The 15,503-nt window shown below is 44.3% G+C and overlaps 1 protein-coding gene across 6 annotated transcripts in view; it reads left to right on the top strand.

The window, feature by feature from the left end:
- Nucleotides 1-12,145, top strand: part of USP32 (ubiquitin specific peptidase 32) — a 66,978-nt gene extending 54,833 nt beyond the window's left edge. For 4 of the 6 annotated variants that reach the window (XM_077188515.1, XM_077188513.1, XM_054647264.2 and 1 more), the window contains exons 19-34: nt 75-149; nt 643-781; nt 1,040-1,145; nt 1,557-1,730; nt 2,182-2,356; nt 2,961-3,112; nt 3,649-3,805; nt 4,021-4,232; nt 4,544-4,728; nt 5,086-5,172; nt 6,088-6,208; nt 6,884-7,075; nt 7,613-7,904; nt 8,324-8,733; nt 9,011-9,103; nt 9,768-12,145. In XM_077188515.1, coding sequence (XP_077044630.1) covers nt 75-149; nt 643-781; nt 1,040-1,145; nt 1,557-1,730; nt 2,182-2,356; nt 2,961-3,112; nt 3,649-3,805; nt 4,021-4,232; nt 4,544-4,728; nt 5,086-5,172; nt 6,088-6,208; nt 6,884-7,075; nt 7,613-7,904; nt 8,324-8,733; nt 9,011-9,103; nt 9,768-9,941 — 2,744 coding nt within the window. In that variant the 3' untranslated portion in view covers nt 9,942-12,145. The remainder of the gene's footprint in view (nt 1-74; nt 150-642; nt 782-1,039; nt 1,146-1,556; nt 1,731-2,181; nt 2,357-2,960; nt 3,113-3,648; nt 3,806-4,020; nt 4,233-4,543; nt 4,729-5,085; nt 5,173-6,087; nt 6,209-6,883; nt 7,076-7,612; nt 7,905-8,323; nt 8,734-9,010; nt 9,104-9,767) is intronic. The other 2 variants (XM_054647266.2, XM_054647268.2) reach the window with 1 other exon arrangement.
- Nucleotides 12,146-15,503: the final 3,358 nt, after the last annotated feature.

Here is a 15,503-nt window from a genome sequence, read left to right as displayed (position 1 = left end):
TTAAACCTCTTCAGCTGTGTAAGCTCTCTGGAGTAAGTAAATTTTTAAAAGCCCCTTTTCATGTCCTTTTCTAGTTCGAAACAAAGACATGAGCTGGCCAGAGGAGATGTCTTTTATAGCAAACAGCAGCAAAATAGACAGACACAAAGGTGAGTCTCTCACAGAGTCACTGGATTATGATGAGAAGAAAAATCCCAAAAAACAGTTGAAATGTTGAAACAATCCTTTGAAACACAAGTCCTGTTAACATTGGGTGAAGTCTTTTATGCTGCTTTGCTTGGCCTTTGTATGAACTTAAGTGCTGGAAATGTGGGAGGGTGGGATTTTTTGTTTATTCCCTTGGATTTTGTTAAAGCAAGGAATAATGAAGATTTTAACAAACAAACCCAGATTTTTCAGTACCATAATTACCTGTAAATATTCTGTATGGGTTGCACTGCTGTCTGTGGTGGATCAGATCAACAAAATCCTCAATTTCTATGAGGCAGAGTTGAGAGAGAGCAGATATTTTAAACATCTGCTGCATCCAAGGAGTGTCACAACCGAGGTTCCATTAAACTGCTTACTGGGACAAGATGCTGCTACAACATTCTGAATTTTCTCACCTGCACAACTGCTCCAATGATGGTTTTTTTTGCTCAGTTCCTACTGAGAAGGGTGCTACAGGCCTGAGCAACCTGGGGAACACGTGCTTCATGAACTCCAGCATCCAGTGTGTCAGCAACACGCAGCCCCTGACCCGGTACTTCATCTCAGGGAGGCATCTCTACGAGCTGAACAGGTAATCCTGGGGACAGCACTGGCACTTGGGCTGCTGGGACATTTATTCAGGGCTGGCTGCCTCTGCAAGCTGCAGTTCAGTGGGAAGGGATGATTTAAATATTCAGTGTTCCCAGCTCTGCAGCAGATCCTGCTGTAGAGGCATGGGAACACAAGCTCTCGTTGCTGGGAGCAGGAGGCTTTTCTGCTTCCTCCTTCAGCTCCAGCCTTGAGCTGTGGCTACACTTGAGTCTGGTATTGATTCCTTTGTGATTTCCAGGACAAATCCCATAGGAATGAAAGGACACATGGCCAAGTGCTATGGGGATTTGGTGCAGGAGCTGTGGAGTGGCACCCAGAAGAACATAGCCCCCCTAAAGCTGAGGGTGAGTTTTTCTGGGGTGGAAAACAAGGATTTCATGGAAAAGCAGAAATCCAATGCGCTTTTTCCTGGTGTTACCTGTGTTGTAGCAGTTTGGACACTCAGAGTTGTCCCTAGAAGGAGCCAGTGTTCATCAGACCTGGTGGAATTTGTGGTTATAAAGGAGTATTGTGGTATGACACAAGTTGTGCCATGAGAAGTGGCTTTTATAGCCCTTTTTAGGTACAAAATGTGATGCATTTACCTGTAAATGAGCTTTTGTTCTGAAAGCAAAGGGGCTCCCTTCAGCTCTTGGCAATTGAATTTGTGTTCATTGACATATCTCATCTACAATCTAATATTTTGATTTATTTTTACATTTTTTACGTGATATTAAATTTCTGCTGTTTTGTTTTGTTGTTTTTTTTTTTTATAGTGGACAATAGCAAAATATGCTCCAAGATTTAATGGCTTTCAACAGCAAGACTCCCAGGAGCTTCTGGCTTTTCTCCTGGATGGGCTCCATGAGGACTTGAACAGAGTTCATGATAAGCCATATGTGGAGCTGAAGGACAGTGATGGGCGGCCAGACTGGGAGGTGGCAGCAGAGGTGGGGCTTCAATCTCTGCCTTTGGGGTTTTTGTGTGTTCTTTGTTTTCTCACTAAGCTGAGAAATCATTGATGAGGCTGCCTTTGGGACTAGCACCTTTTGGATCTTGTCAGAGCTGTGATATACAGAGATAATTTCAACTTTGAGCTGAAAATTAATTTTAATTGTTGTAATAAAATTAGGAAGATGATACAACAATTTTGAACAACTCAAAATTAGGGAGTATCAAAATATTTCAAGATGCCTGATGATCCCCTCAGAAATTTTAAATTGTCTTATACCTTGATTATTGTGTTGAGAACTTTACTGTGACTAAATAGCTCCTATTTATTAGAAATTAGGAAATAACTTTGGTGGAAATACTTTGACTCCCATAGGCCAATGAAACTTTGGAGACCAATGAAATACCAGGTTCTAACTTGGTATTTTATTTTTTTGTGCTTCATTTCAGGCCTGGGAAAACCATCTGAGAAGAAACAGATCCATTGTTGTAGATTTATTTCATGGGCAGCTGAAGTCACAAGTGAAATGTAAAACTTGTGGGCATATAAGTGTTAGGTTTGACCCTTTTAATTTTTTATCCTTGCCTTTGCCAATGGACAGCTACATGCACCTAGAAATTACAGGTGAGTGGTGTAAATGTGCCATTCCTCAAATAAAATCTCTATAAGTGGAACAGCTGTAAAACATCAAATTTTGTTTGTGTTACCACTTATTTAGAATAATAGAGTAATTTTGATATAAGAGTGCAAGAATTTCCATTGGAGCCCAGTTAAACCAAGATAAAACCTTTAGAAACAGAAAAGGAAGGCCCATTTTTAGTCTTGATTGAAGGATTTAATATAAAATCTTTTTAGAATGGAAATTCTGAGAACTTCCCTCTCTTGTGGAGGTTGTCCTAAATCTGCCCAGAGGAAAAACAGGGTCTGGGGGGAAAGCATAATATGGGTCATGAACTGAGCTCTGAAGAAGCTGTGGATTGCTGGAAAAGGGGCAAAAGGAAAGATGATTAAAAAGTGAAACAAATTTTGAAACCATTTTTTACTGCCTATGCAGCAAGAGATGTTTCTGACATTGCCTGCAGACCTTAAAAATTGACTGGGAAAATGAAATAAATCATCTGTTCAAGTTGGGAAAGAATATTTTCCAATAAGTGGGGAGCTGTAATGTGTTATTGTCATTAAAACCTGCCTGGGCTGCTGACCAGGGTGTTTCTTTTCCCCTTTAAAGTAATTAAATTAGATGGTACCACTCCTGTTCGATATGGGCTGAGATTGAACATGGATGAGAAGTACACAGGCTTGAAAAAGCAGCTGAGTGAACTCTGTGGCCTCAAACCAGAGCAGATTCTGCTTGCAGAGGTGCACAGCTCCAACATAAAGGTAAAAAGAAAAAAAGATTCATTATTGCTGCAACATGCTTTGGGTGCTTTTGTGGCTTGTTATTTTTTTTAACATTTAAACTTTACTTACAAGAGCTGTGAAATAATTTAACTAAAAGTATGGTAAAAAATCAGCTTAGTTATGTCTCTAGATGAACTTTTATTTCATTCTTAAACAGTAATTTGGCTTACTGTAAATAGATTAAAATTGATTGCTGATGATATTTTTAGGGGAAAAAATGATCTTGAGGTGATAAATCTCAAGGTGCTGTGATGAGTTTAAACACTGTCAAGACATCAGGACCATAAGTAATGACTGGCTGACAGTGTGTGGGGGTATTTCCAGGGGGATTTTTTTGCTGTAGATTAAAAATGCTTGAAATGAGGTGCTCTGGGTGTGATTAGAGAGCACTGGTAACTCCTGCAGAGGGCTTGGGCTCCTTTATTCTCCTGGAAAGGTGGAAGGAGGGAGGGAGGGAGGGAGGGAGGAGCTGATAAACGCAGCTTGCAGAAGAACAGAACACATTTTGGTCCCAGATGAAGGTGTCCAAGTGCCTGAGCAGCTTTCCCTCTCTCCTGAAGAACTTCCCCCAGGACAACCAGAAGGTCCGGCTGTCCGTCAGCGGCTTCCTGTGCGCGTTTGAGATCCCCATCCCAGGCTCCCCCACCTCAGCCTCCAGCCCTGTGCAGACAGGTGAGAGCAAACCCTGCTTGTCCTGCTCGTTTGGGCTGCACTCTGGGGAGAAGCTCAGCACTGAAGCTCCTCATCAAGTGAGGATCACAGAGAGGAACGTGCGGGTTGTGCTTGGCGTCCACACGGAAGGGAAGGGATAAAAACCCTGCTCAGCTGTGGCTGCTGGGATCATTGATAATTAATTGATAATTGATAATTGATCTGTCTGCCTGCAGAGACCTCCACTGGGCCAGCAGCCAACGGAGCCCCCCCCATCCTGATGAACGGGGACATCCCCAAGCCCAGCCTCATTCCCAACGGGATGCCCAACACCGTGGTGCCGTGTGGGACCGAGCGCAGCCCGCCCGGCTGGACCCTCAACGGCCACGTGCCCTCGCTGTGTGACAGCCCCTGCACAGGCTACATCATTGCAGTGCACAGGAAAATGGTCAGTGGCCTTGCACACTTGGCAAGACATTTGAAAAAAGCAGATTTATTTTAATGTCCACATGATAATTGTACACGTTTATGTGTGATGTGGTGAGATAACCTCGCCATGTGTCATAAAACAGAAATGTTTTTCAAGCCAGTGATCAAAATTTGCAGTATTTAATATTGGAATTAGGGTCGTTTAAATACAATTATTGATTAATTTTAATTGCCAAGGTCTGAAATAAGTCACAAGGCCAGCAATCCAGGTGATTATTGCACTGTGAGTTTATGCACCTTCACATCTGACTCCTCCCTTTGCTCCCACAGATGAGGACAGAGCTGTATTTTCTCTCATCTCAGAAGAACAGGCCCAGTCTCTTTGGGATGCCCTTGATTGTTCCCTGCACAGTTCACACACGGAAAAGGGACCTCTATGATGCTGTGTGGATCCAGGTTTCCAGGCTGGCCAGCCCCCTCCCTCCTCAGGAAGCCAGTAACCATGCCCAGGACTGGTGAGTTGGGCACCCCAGCCTTGCCTCTGAGTTACACTACAGTGCCCCTTACACTTGCTTGCAAGATTGAAAATTGTGTTCATTTGCTTTCTCACAATAATGGCAGCAATTAAAATTAAATTCTTTTTAGTACAGTTAAATGTGGCTGCACTTAAATGTTGGCTGCATTCTTATCCAGTGACTGATAATTATTTATATCTGATGAATTTAAGCCATGGAAAGGCAGCTTTTAATAGTAAATTGTAACCAAAATTATCATTTTGAGGGTTTTCTTTAAGTAATCATAACGAGGCCAGTGAAGGGAGGTATTTGCAGTGAGAGTGCTGCAGTTTGATGTTGTGCTCTCCTCTGTTGCAGTGATGACAGCATGGGCTATCAGTACCCCTTCACCCTCAGGGTAGTTCAGAAGGATGGAAATTCTTGTGCTTGGTGTCCATGGTACAGGTAAATTGTCCTTTTTTCCATTTACAGCAGGGAATCACTCCAGCAGAAAGGTAATTTATGGTAATGGGTCTGTGGTACATTTCAGACTTCAGAGGTAATATCAAGCAATAAGAATCTGGAATGTAATTTCACCAGAACTCTCTCCAGGCAGACTTGCTCTGCAGCACAGCTTTTATGACTTGCAGAGCTGAAAGTTCTGCTGCCACAGAAACTTTAAATTAGGAGACAGAAATGAGATTTTCCACCACCTGTTAACCCCTTACGATATTCTGTGTCTGTGTGCAGCCTTGGATGTCCACAGACTTGCATGGTCTGGGGGGATTCACACAAACCCAAATTTTTAGATGTAATTCATCTACCCCTGTGAGTTCCTTGCCATTTGAAGGGTGAGATCTAAAATGGGCAATGGGAAACTCACCCTGGAAGGATGCTTGGAATTGCCCATAAACAAAGACTTGCTGATGAAAATGCCAGACCCCTGCTGGAAGGTATTGAGGCCACAAACTAATTTTTTTAAAAGTGTTTTATAGCTCTTAGAATTAGTTATCATAGTGAAAATAACTTGTGGAGATAGAGCAGTGGAGTTTTTTGGGGGTTGTAGCTGGGTTTGGTCAGCTCTGGATCATAATGGAATGGAAGGGACCTTAAAGATCATCCCCTTCCAACCCTTCCATGGGCAGGGACACCTTCCAGTGAATCATGTGCAGGCAGATGGTGGAGCTGCTTCCCCTTCTCACTCTGGTGAAGTTTTGCATTAAAAGCACAAATAACCCTGAGCATTGCTGCATGAAAATGTCTCACACTGGAGGCGAGGCCTGGAGCTTGGGGGGTGCAGAGGAGCCAAAACAGGAGCAGAACTGAACAAATGCAGAAGTGATTGGAGCCTGCACTGACCACAGCCAATTTGTGCTCCAGGTTCTGCCGTGGCTGTAGGATTGAGTGCTCAGAGGACAGGGCCTGTGTGGGCAATGCCTACATTGCTGTGGACTGGGACCCCACCGCGCTGCACCTGCGCTACCAGACCTCACAGGAACGGGTAAATGCCAGCAGGAGCCTTTGTTCTTTGGTAGCACCTCTGAAACATCACCCCTGCAGCCTTCTGGGCTGTGGGATGCTGCTTTTGTCCCTTTCTGTTCAACCAAAGGCAGCAATCGTGGGGCAGAGTATTCTGGAGAAATCGATGTCTTGATGTTAAACCTCTTATGGGGTCTAATGGTGTGGAAGGGAAGCTTTTAAAGAACCACAGCAGTGCATTTACTGTCTGTTGTGAATTGCTTTTAAGCTAGTCAAGATATACAATAATATATTACATAATACATTACAAAATATCTTAATTTGATAAATTTTCTGTAACTATAAACAGTTATGCATAAGTAAGTAAACCTATTTCCTCACTAAGCCAACGAAACACATCTGAAGGTGAGCCTGTAGCTGGGTGAATCTGGAATAACTGTTCCAATTTGTGAGTTTTATCTCTAAAGTTGTGCTTTATGGATAATTTATAAGCAGAGCCCAAGTATAAGAACAGTGAATTATTTTTATCTGCCTCTTCATAGCTGAAATGAAATTCCTGCTAAAACTTAACCACATCTCATTTTTATCTTTAATTCTGAACAACCCAGCGAAGTTATTTGTGATGCTGTGAGGAGAGCCCTCCCCTGAGCAGTGTGTGTTCCATTTCCAAGTCAGAGACAGTTTTCTGTCCCTTCAGATCGTGGAAGAACACGAAAGTGTTGAGCAAAGCCGCCGAGCGCAGGCAGAGCCCATCAACCTGGACAGCTGCCTGAGAGCCTTCACCAGCGAGGAGGAGCTGGGTGAGGATGAGATGTACTACTGCTCCAAGTGCAAGACCCACTGTCTGGCCACCAAAAAACTGGATCTCTGGAGACTTCCCCCTATTTTGGTAGGATCTTGTGTCATTTTCCTCCTCAGCAGAAAACCCAAAGCACGTTGCTGCCAAATCTACCAAGTTGCTTTGCTCTGAATAAGATGATTTGCTTTGTTCTCAGGTGGGGCACTGACTGAGTTTGCAGGCAAATAAAGCAAACCTCAAATACTTTAGAGTGTTTTTAGCTGCTGTCTTGCAGGAAATGGTGGTGGTTTGTGCTGCTCTGACAGCTCATGCTCAGATGGTGACAAGATCTCCTCTCTGGTTGTGGGACACCTGCAGTTCTTATTTTTCACATTTGGTAGCTTATTCAAAACAGACAGTGCTGATCACCAAATTGAAGCAACCTTTGCCATCATTTCCACATGAAAATATTAGTTTCATATTTTACCAGCTCGATCCCAAAATCCAAACTGTCACACAGAGCATGATTTTTACTAGCTTAGAATAAAATGTGTATGTTTTGGGAAAAGCTCTCTTTGAACAATAAAATTACTCACTGGGATGTCATTGCTCCCCTTTAATAATTTTCTCTACCATGTTTCCCCTTAGATCATTCACCTGAAAAGATTTCAGTTTGTTAACGGCCGCTGGATAAAATCCCAGAAAATTGTTAAATTTCCCAGAGAAAACTTTGACCCAAGTGCCTTTTTGGTACAAAGGGATCCCAGTCATTTCCAAAGGAAGCAGCTCACCCTGCAGGTTGAGAGCCTTCCTGAAGCACGGCCTGGCCAAGGGGACAGCAGGAAAGCAGATGTGCAGAGCACAGGCACAGCAGGAGAAGGGGACACACTGAACAGGAGCCCATCCTCCCTAAACACTTCTGTCCTCAATAATGTCAAAGGTAGGGTGTGACTGGGGAAAATTCCACTCTGTGCTGGTTGTTTGGAGGGGAAAAATGTTATGTACAAAATGTTAATGTTTAGGGGTTTTTTTTGCCAAAGCACTACACTTGGAAATGTTCCTTAGTGAAGCTTTAGCATAAAAAATGAAAGAAAATGTAAGAAGTTGCTCAGTGACAACAGATATTGGTACTTATGTAAGTGGGCTGGAATTAGTGAGGCATGTGCTTCTGCATAAAAGAATTAAATCTCAGTTTTTAGGTATGCACAAAGATGGGGTTTTATTTCTATATATTACTCATGAGCTGCAGTGAAACAGTGGGGTTTAATGTTTGGTTATTCAAAAAAAAAAAATCACTTTAAAAAGAAACCTAAACTGTGTGTGTACTCATCTCAGTAATCTCTGTGCTTTCTGTCCTAGCATCTCCATCCTTGGGGAGGAAAAGTGGAACCAGCTGCCCCTCAAGTAAAAACAGCAGCCCCAACAGCAGCCCAAGGACTTTGGGGAGAGGCAAAGGGCGCCTGCGGCTGCCCCAGCTGGGGAAAAACAAACTGTCCAGCAGCAAGGAGAACCTGGCTGCAAGCAGGGAGAACGGTGCTGAGCACGAGCAGGGGGATGCCCTGACCAAAGGACAGGCTCTGGGGGGCAGCCAGGGCGAGCTGTACCCCGGGCAGGACAGCGAGGGGGCTCTGGCCAACGGGTACCTGTGGGAGCAGAGCTCGCTCAGCAACGGGCAGGGCGAGAACCACAGCGAGGACGACACCGCCGACGACCAAAGAGACAGAGACGACGTCTGGGTCAACCCCATCTACAACCTATATGCAATCTCAGTAGGTGGCTGCTTCTCCTGGGCACACTGCTCTGACCAAATGCCTTTGTGGGGTTTGTGCCAGCACAGGGATCTGTGGGGAAGGAGGACAAAAGTCAGCGCCGTAAAGTCGCTGTGAAACTGGGGATGAATGATGTGCCTGCTAATTGGTTCTGCTTGTGTGTGTAAAGTTAGTCAGCTCCAGCTGATGTCATGATGGCTCATTCACAGATAATGAACTTGGGAATCGTTTATTGGATGTTTGATCCAGGATTTCTTTTCTTCTTCGTTTTCCTCAGTGCCATTCAGGAATTATGGGAGGGGGTCATTACGTCACTTATGCCAAAAACCCGAACAACAAGTGGTACTGCTACAATGACAGCAGCTGCAAGGTAAAGCACTTCTTTTCCTCATTATTTCACATCGTTGTTCTAATTATTTCAAATTATTTTTGCCTTCATTAACCAGAGCTGAATAAATTTAGAATCGGAAATTCTAGCTAAAGAAATTTTAGAATCACAGAATGGTTTGGATTGGAAGGAACCTTAAAGTTCATCCCATTCCACTCCTCTGCCGTGGGCAAGGACACCTTCCACTAACTCAAGCATTTGTGGAGAGCTGCTGTTTGAAATCAGGAGCATCTCCAAAGCTGCACCAGATAAATATTAAAATTATTAGCTGAAATTGTAGGTGAGGTTTTTTCCAAGGTAACATCTGTTCATCAGCTGCTCCCACAGTTAAGGGAAGATGCTTGTTTTGTACAAAGATGTAAAAATGACTAAGAATGGAAAGCCAGGAATACATTTCCATGATGGTAGCAGTTTGTATTCAATGGGTGAATAACTCAGCTCTGACACTTCTAAGTATTTGCATTCATCACTATAAAACTGTCAGAGTTCCCAAGTAATTCATGGAGCGAGATAACAAAGAGGGCAGACAGCACACGGGATTCCTCCTGTTGCACCCAGTTAACAATTCCCTTTTAGGGGCAGCAGAGTGTGTTTCAAGTGCAGCAGTTGTGCCATGGGGTTTCTGTGGGTGTTTTCCCTGTGTCAGGAGTTGCACCCGGACGAGATCGACACGGACTCTGCCTACATTCTGTTCTACGAGCAGCAGGGGGTGGACTATGGCCAGTTCCTGCCCAAGATCGATGGCAAGAAGATGGCAGACACGAGCAGCATGGACGAGGACTTCGAGTCCGACTACAAGAAGTACTGTGTGCTGCAGTGAGCCTGAGCTCCTGGGCTGCGGGAGGAACCCTGGGATGTGCCCCCGGGGAGGCCCTGGCCGAGCCAGAGAGCAGCTTGTGGTTGTCATCGTCCCCTGGGAGCTGAAAGCACAAAAAGAGCCCCTGGTTAAGCAGTTAATATCCAGTAGTATTGTTTTGTTCTGTTTTCTCACTACATGCTCGAAACGTTTCTGATGTTGGACATCTGAGACTGCCACTGGCCTTTAAATCCAATGGTTTGAGAAAAGCCAACTAGGACCAAATAAGAGCTAAATTAAACATCCAAATAAGAGCTAAACAGAGTAGTGTAGAGTTTACCAACTGTTCTAACACCCCCCGAGGCTCTGGTTAGGTTTAAGGTAACAGGGAAAAACAATTTCTAGTGTTGTCTTTGGACAACATGATATTGCTACCTCCTTTTTCCTGCAGTTTTATTGCATTTTATTGGCAAAACAGGGAAGGCAAGAGAAGGAAAAGTGCACAAATGGAAACCAATTATTGCCATGGGGAAGAGAAGTTTCCAGTTTTGCCACCACTAATGTGTGTCAGTTGCTTTCTTTCTGTATGTTGGGAGCACAACCAAATCATCATTTGAGAAGAGATTAATTTCTACACTTGAATGGTTTATTATACTTGTGTTTTCTCCACGTGTTGGCTGTGCAGATCAACATGTTTCAGGAATGGCTTTTCTGCCTGAAGAGTGCTGGCTCAAACTTTTTTGAGCTGCCTCAAGAAGAAGCTTCAGGTTGGAGAGAGTAGTTGTGATTACACTCACGGTGTCTTAAAATGTGCACATTGCACAGAACGTTCCCAGCTTTTGGAAGGAGAGATGCTTGAGCTTATGTTTCATGACTGGTGTTGCTTTTGAAATTTGCACTTTTGAAAATGCATCTGATTCAATTGAAACCCACGTTTGTTTGGTTTTGTTGTTGTTGTTGTAAGGGCTCTGGAGTGAATGGCTGTGAGTACCCACTGTGTATTTCAAAGGAAGAAGCTGTGGCTGTCAGGTAGCTGTCGTAGCATTCATAGATGGAGGGGTTTTTTTTTTATTGGTTTCCTAACTCAGTTTCTTGTTTTCAAAATTTGAATGCCTTTTCAAATTATCTTTTGTTTGTTGGTTTGTTATACCAGGTTATGCAAATAGTTGTAATTCAACCAGACTTGCTTTCCATGCCCTTGCAACATGCTCTGTAATTCAAGGGGCTTCTTGCATGAAGGGAGGTGTGACTGAGTCTTAGCAGAGACTGGAAAAAAAGAGAGTTGGTTTTTTTTGAGCAGGCATTTCTTTAAACATTTTCAGTGTTAAATTGTTTGCATATCTGAATGAAGATAAAATTTTCACTCTCTTGGCCTTTTGTTCTTGAGCTGAGCTTAAGCAGCTTATTAATTTTGTCATGCATCATCTTCCCAGTTCTCTAGATTTTTGTACCTTCACTAACAAAACTGTTACTCACGTGGTTCTCTGCCATTAATGTTTGGATTCATTTTGGGGTGTTTGACAGGAATGCCAAACCTTCAGCAGTTGATCACTTCCAGGAGGATCTGGGGTTTGTCCATGGGAGGAATGCTATCAGCTGGTCTGGCTCAGGCAGAGCCCTGCCAGCCCGTGGAGCTTGTGCCTCTTTGGGGACAGCAGATCTGCTCCAAAATGAGTCTTGTCTTACCTGTCAGGTGTTGCTCCTTATCCTCTTTGGTCTTTTATCTTGAAAGTGGTCTGAACATTGAGCCTAAAGAGAAGCAAACATGACTAGTGAATTCCTAGGTTAGAAGCTTTTTCAATGCCCACTTGTCTACTCCTCCCTCCGCAAACTCCATGAAAAGTGAAAGATTTTCAACTGATTTACTTTAAAATGTTTTATTTAAGCAGGTAGCACAATCTACTAATGTTATTTGATCTTCTGTGTTTGTTACATTGGTTGTAATTAATTTTTTAAATTAAATTAATTCAAGAATTAGTAGTAAATTTATTAAGTTAACTATTAACTACATTCACTTTGTAAATTATTGTATAAAACTTATTGACAATGCACTGACTTTAGAAAGATGTTAATGTACATAAATACCTTGTAAATAAAATAGTGTTGATGTACTGGAATATGAGCTGTATTAAAACAAAGGTATTGGTAATTGTATATGGAGTGAACCTGTTTATCTGTAACTATATTATTCAAACAAATTAAATACTGTGGATGCAGATGAAGTGTCACTTCTTGTCAGATAATTTTTAATAACTGTTTTCCTGCTTTGAAGTGTCTGTGCTGCTTCTATAAAGCTTAAATGCCTTGTCAATCCAAAAGCCGAAGCATGGGCGTGCATCCAGCAATTCTTTGCATCTTCTTCATTGTTTACCAAAGGTAAGTTGGATATTTTGTTGATGATAATAACACTTATTACCTGAAAACAATCCATGGCAGCAGTGAAGTGATCCCCCAGGTACAGGAAGGCTTTGCTCTGGTGTCTTTGGACAGGATGTGCAGGTACCTGATGTGCAGTCCTGGTGCCTGAGGTGTCCCTGGGCAGACAGGGGTGGGAGAGCCCTGCTGCACCCCGAACCCTGCTGCCCTCCCAGCCCTGCTGCACCCCGAACCCTGCTGCACCCCCGGCCCTGGTGCACTCCCAGCCCTGCTGCACCCCCTGCATCCCCAGCCCTGCTGCCCTCCCAGCCCTGCTGCCCTCCCAGCCCTGCTTTTCCCCAAGCAGGAAGTGGCTCTGGTTGAGCTGGCAACCAGACCAAAGTCTGCCCAGAGCTGATGTCAGGAGCATGCATCACCTGGCTTCTTTAGCTGGAAATGAACCATTGTTCTCTTTTTACAGCCCTTGAAGATGCTCAATGGGTATTTACCCAAGGATTAGCACGCAGCAGCATCCCCAGAGTGTGTCTGGAAGTGAAGCCATCTGTGGCTGGGCTGGCAGGGTTGGGGCAGCACTGGGTGGTGACACTTTCCTGGTGATAACTCTCAGAGCTCTGGTCATTCTTACTGGGTGTGGTCACCCCACGGCCTCACTGCGGTCACTTGGGCATTTTCAAGGTTAAAAATTTAATTTCAGTATAAAGAAGTTCCTGTCATGAATTTTCCTCTGTTACTTTGAGGCATTGAAAGGGGAATTTAAAAGGATGAGAATCCCTAATTACTGAGGATGTTCATATATGCTGCTGTCAGTGGTGAAGTTTTATTGATTTCAGTGCAGCAGGGGCCATTGAAGAGATGAAGGTGTCACATCCCTGCCCAAGCTGCAGCCATGTGCTCCTGCTGAACCCCTCTGACTCCCCAGATCAGAACTGTGCAGGTGTTGCAGAAGTGAGCAGAGCCCCTTTTGTGAGGTGGGAGCAGAGGGAAATGGGCTCTGCTGGGCTTTCCCTGCTCCTTTTGTGTGTGGGAGGTGCTGGAAGCACCTGTCCTGCTTTTGGGGTGGCTCAGCCAGAATTCTGCAAACCTGGGGTGGCTTTTGGTGCTTGTGCTGGGAGGGAGGGGAAGGACACAGCAGGGACAGCCCCTCTTGTGCCAAACCCTCTTATTCCCCCCAGAGAGAGGGGAGGGATGGATGCACCAAGCCTGCAGGGCCCTGCTGTCCACAGGAGTGACCACAGGAGTGACCACAGGAGTGACCACAGGAGTGACCACTGTCCCTTCCCCTCCCTGAATCCCAAACCCAAAGGCGTTTTCCATCCTGACCCAAGTGTTGGATCTGTTCTGGAGCTGCTGTTCCAGCCCTGCTCCCTGTCCTCCCCTGGGCTGGCACAGGAGGCTCTATCCCTGCTTTTCCCTGTATCTAAATATCAAAATATCCCAGATTTATCAGTGATCATGTCCTGAGAACGTGCTGGGCTCCAGGCACAGCCTCTGGCCTGGGGCCCAGAGCATCCACGTAGATATTAATTATATTAATTATGCCTTTTGTTACCCTTTTTCCCTCAGGTCCAGTAAATTGAAGCCAGAAGTGAGTAAAATGCAGTCATCCATGCTTGCTGATTTATCGTTTCAGGAAAATAAAAACCTGTCAGGAGCTGGGGAGATTTTGCCTTTTGTTTGGGACAAGCCTCTGGCTTCCTCGATCGTGTGTAAAAGATTTCCTGTTTGTGAAAATGAAAAGCAATGTTTGATAAGGTCCCTTCAGCAAAATGAGTCACAAAGGAGAAGATAGATTAAGGATGCTTCTAGATTTGACAGAAATTAAATTTCACTGAGAGTTGTGAGCATAGAAAACCAATGAGGAAAACTTGTGGCAAAATACAGGTTTTATTTATATTTGGGGTCATTTCAGACACACCTGAAGACTGAACCTCACCCAGCTTTTACCAGTGCATTTAAAACTCGTGATGAGAGCACAGAGATGTCCCCAGGTGGGTCACAAGCTGCTTTGGGTGGTCAGAGTTCATGCACTTCCCTCCCCTGCAAAAAAACAATAAACAGCAGCAGATGCTTCAGAGCCTTGGTCAGAGTGTTTGTGAGAGCTGGCCATGCAGCACTCTCTGTACTCTGATATTTTTTATCTCACTGCTGCTGAAATTTTTTTCACCATTAGGTTTTTATTGGGTGCAAAGTCCAAATGAAGTGGCTGGGAGAGCTGTGGTGTGTGCTGACTTCATTTGGATTTTGGAAACAGTGTCTCTAAACAGCTGGGAACATTCCCAGTGTTGTTTCTCAGCTCTGTGTGAGGTTAAAATCCTCTTCTTTTCCCTGATCCTGAACAGGGGAAGCACAGGGAGCTCCTGGGGCCCTTACCAAGGTATTTTGCATGGAGCTATTAAATCCCATGTATTTTCTGACTCTTCTCCAGCTTCTTATTCCCTCAAAGTACCTTGCAAATTACATTGTCTTTACACCATGAATTTGAGAGGTTTTGGTCAAACTGAGGTAGAAGAAAGGAACTAAACCAACAAATAGGTGGTGGATTATATGTTATAATGTTATTATATGTTATTGGAGTCAAGGAAAAGGTTTGAGGCAACAGGTTTGGCTCAGTCTTTGCATCCCACAGAGGTTTGTCCAGGAATTGCTGTTTCTCTGGGGAATCTGGTTTAAATTTTGCTGAAATGTGATACAGAAAGTAGAGTTTAGGTTAAATCTCCTGTGTGTTTAGCATGCCATGAAATTGTGCCTTCACCTAACGCAGCATTTTATTGGGGAAAATATTTATGTGTCTTATAAATAAACCTTGGTATCCCAAGGAGAAGCTGCAGGAAAGCTGGAGTGTGGGTGTTGGTTGGGAGCTGGAGAAAACAAAGGGAAGCTGCTGCTGCTGCAGGGCCAGAAAAAGGATCCAACACCAGCACTGGCAAATCAAACCCCTTACAAATGGTGTTTGTGCTGTGATGTTTGGAGTAGGGAGACAATGGAAGGAACAGGGTGATTACAGAGCTCAGCCCGGACATTGTGAGGCAGGTCCCTCCTCCAGGGCTCGGTGACAGGGTGACAGCTGTCCCCTGCTGCCTGGGGAGGGCACAGCACATCAGGGGCTCATCCAGAGCAGCCCTGGCTGCCCTGCATCCCTGGCAGTGCCCAAAGCCAGGCTGGACAGGGCTGGGAGCAGCCTGGGATGGTGGAAGGTGTCCCTGCCATGGC

This window comes from Agelaius phoeniceus, chromosome 20 (genome assembly GCF_051311805.1).
Source record: "Agelaius phoeniceus isolate bAgePho1 chromosome 20, bAgePho1.hap1, whole genome shotgun sequence".
Taxonomy (NCBI): domain Eukaryota; kingdom Metazoa; phylum Chordata; class Aves; order Passeriformes; family Icteridae; genus Agelaius; species Agelaius phoeniceus.
Note: the sequence above shows the minus strand (reverse complement) of the source record. Positions and strands in the feature narration are given on the sequence as shown.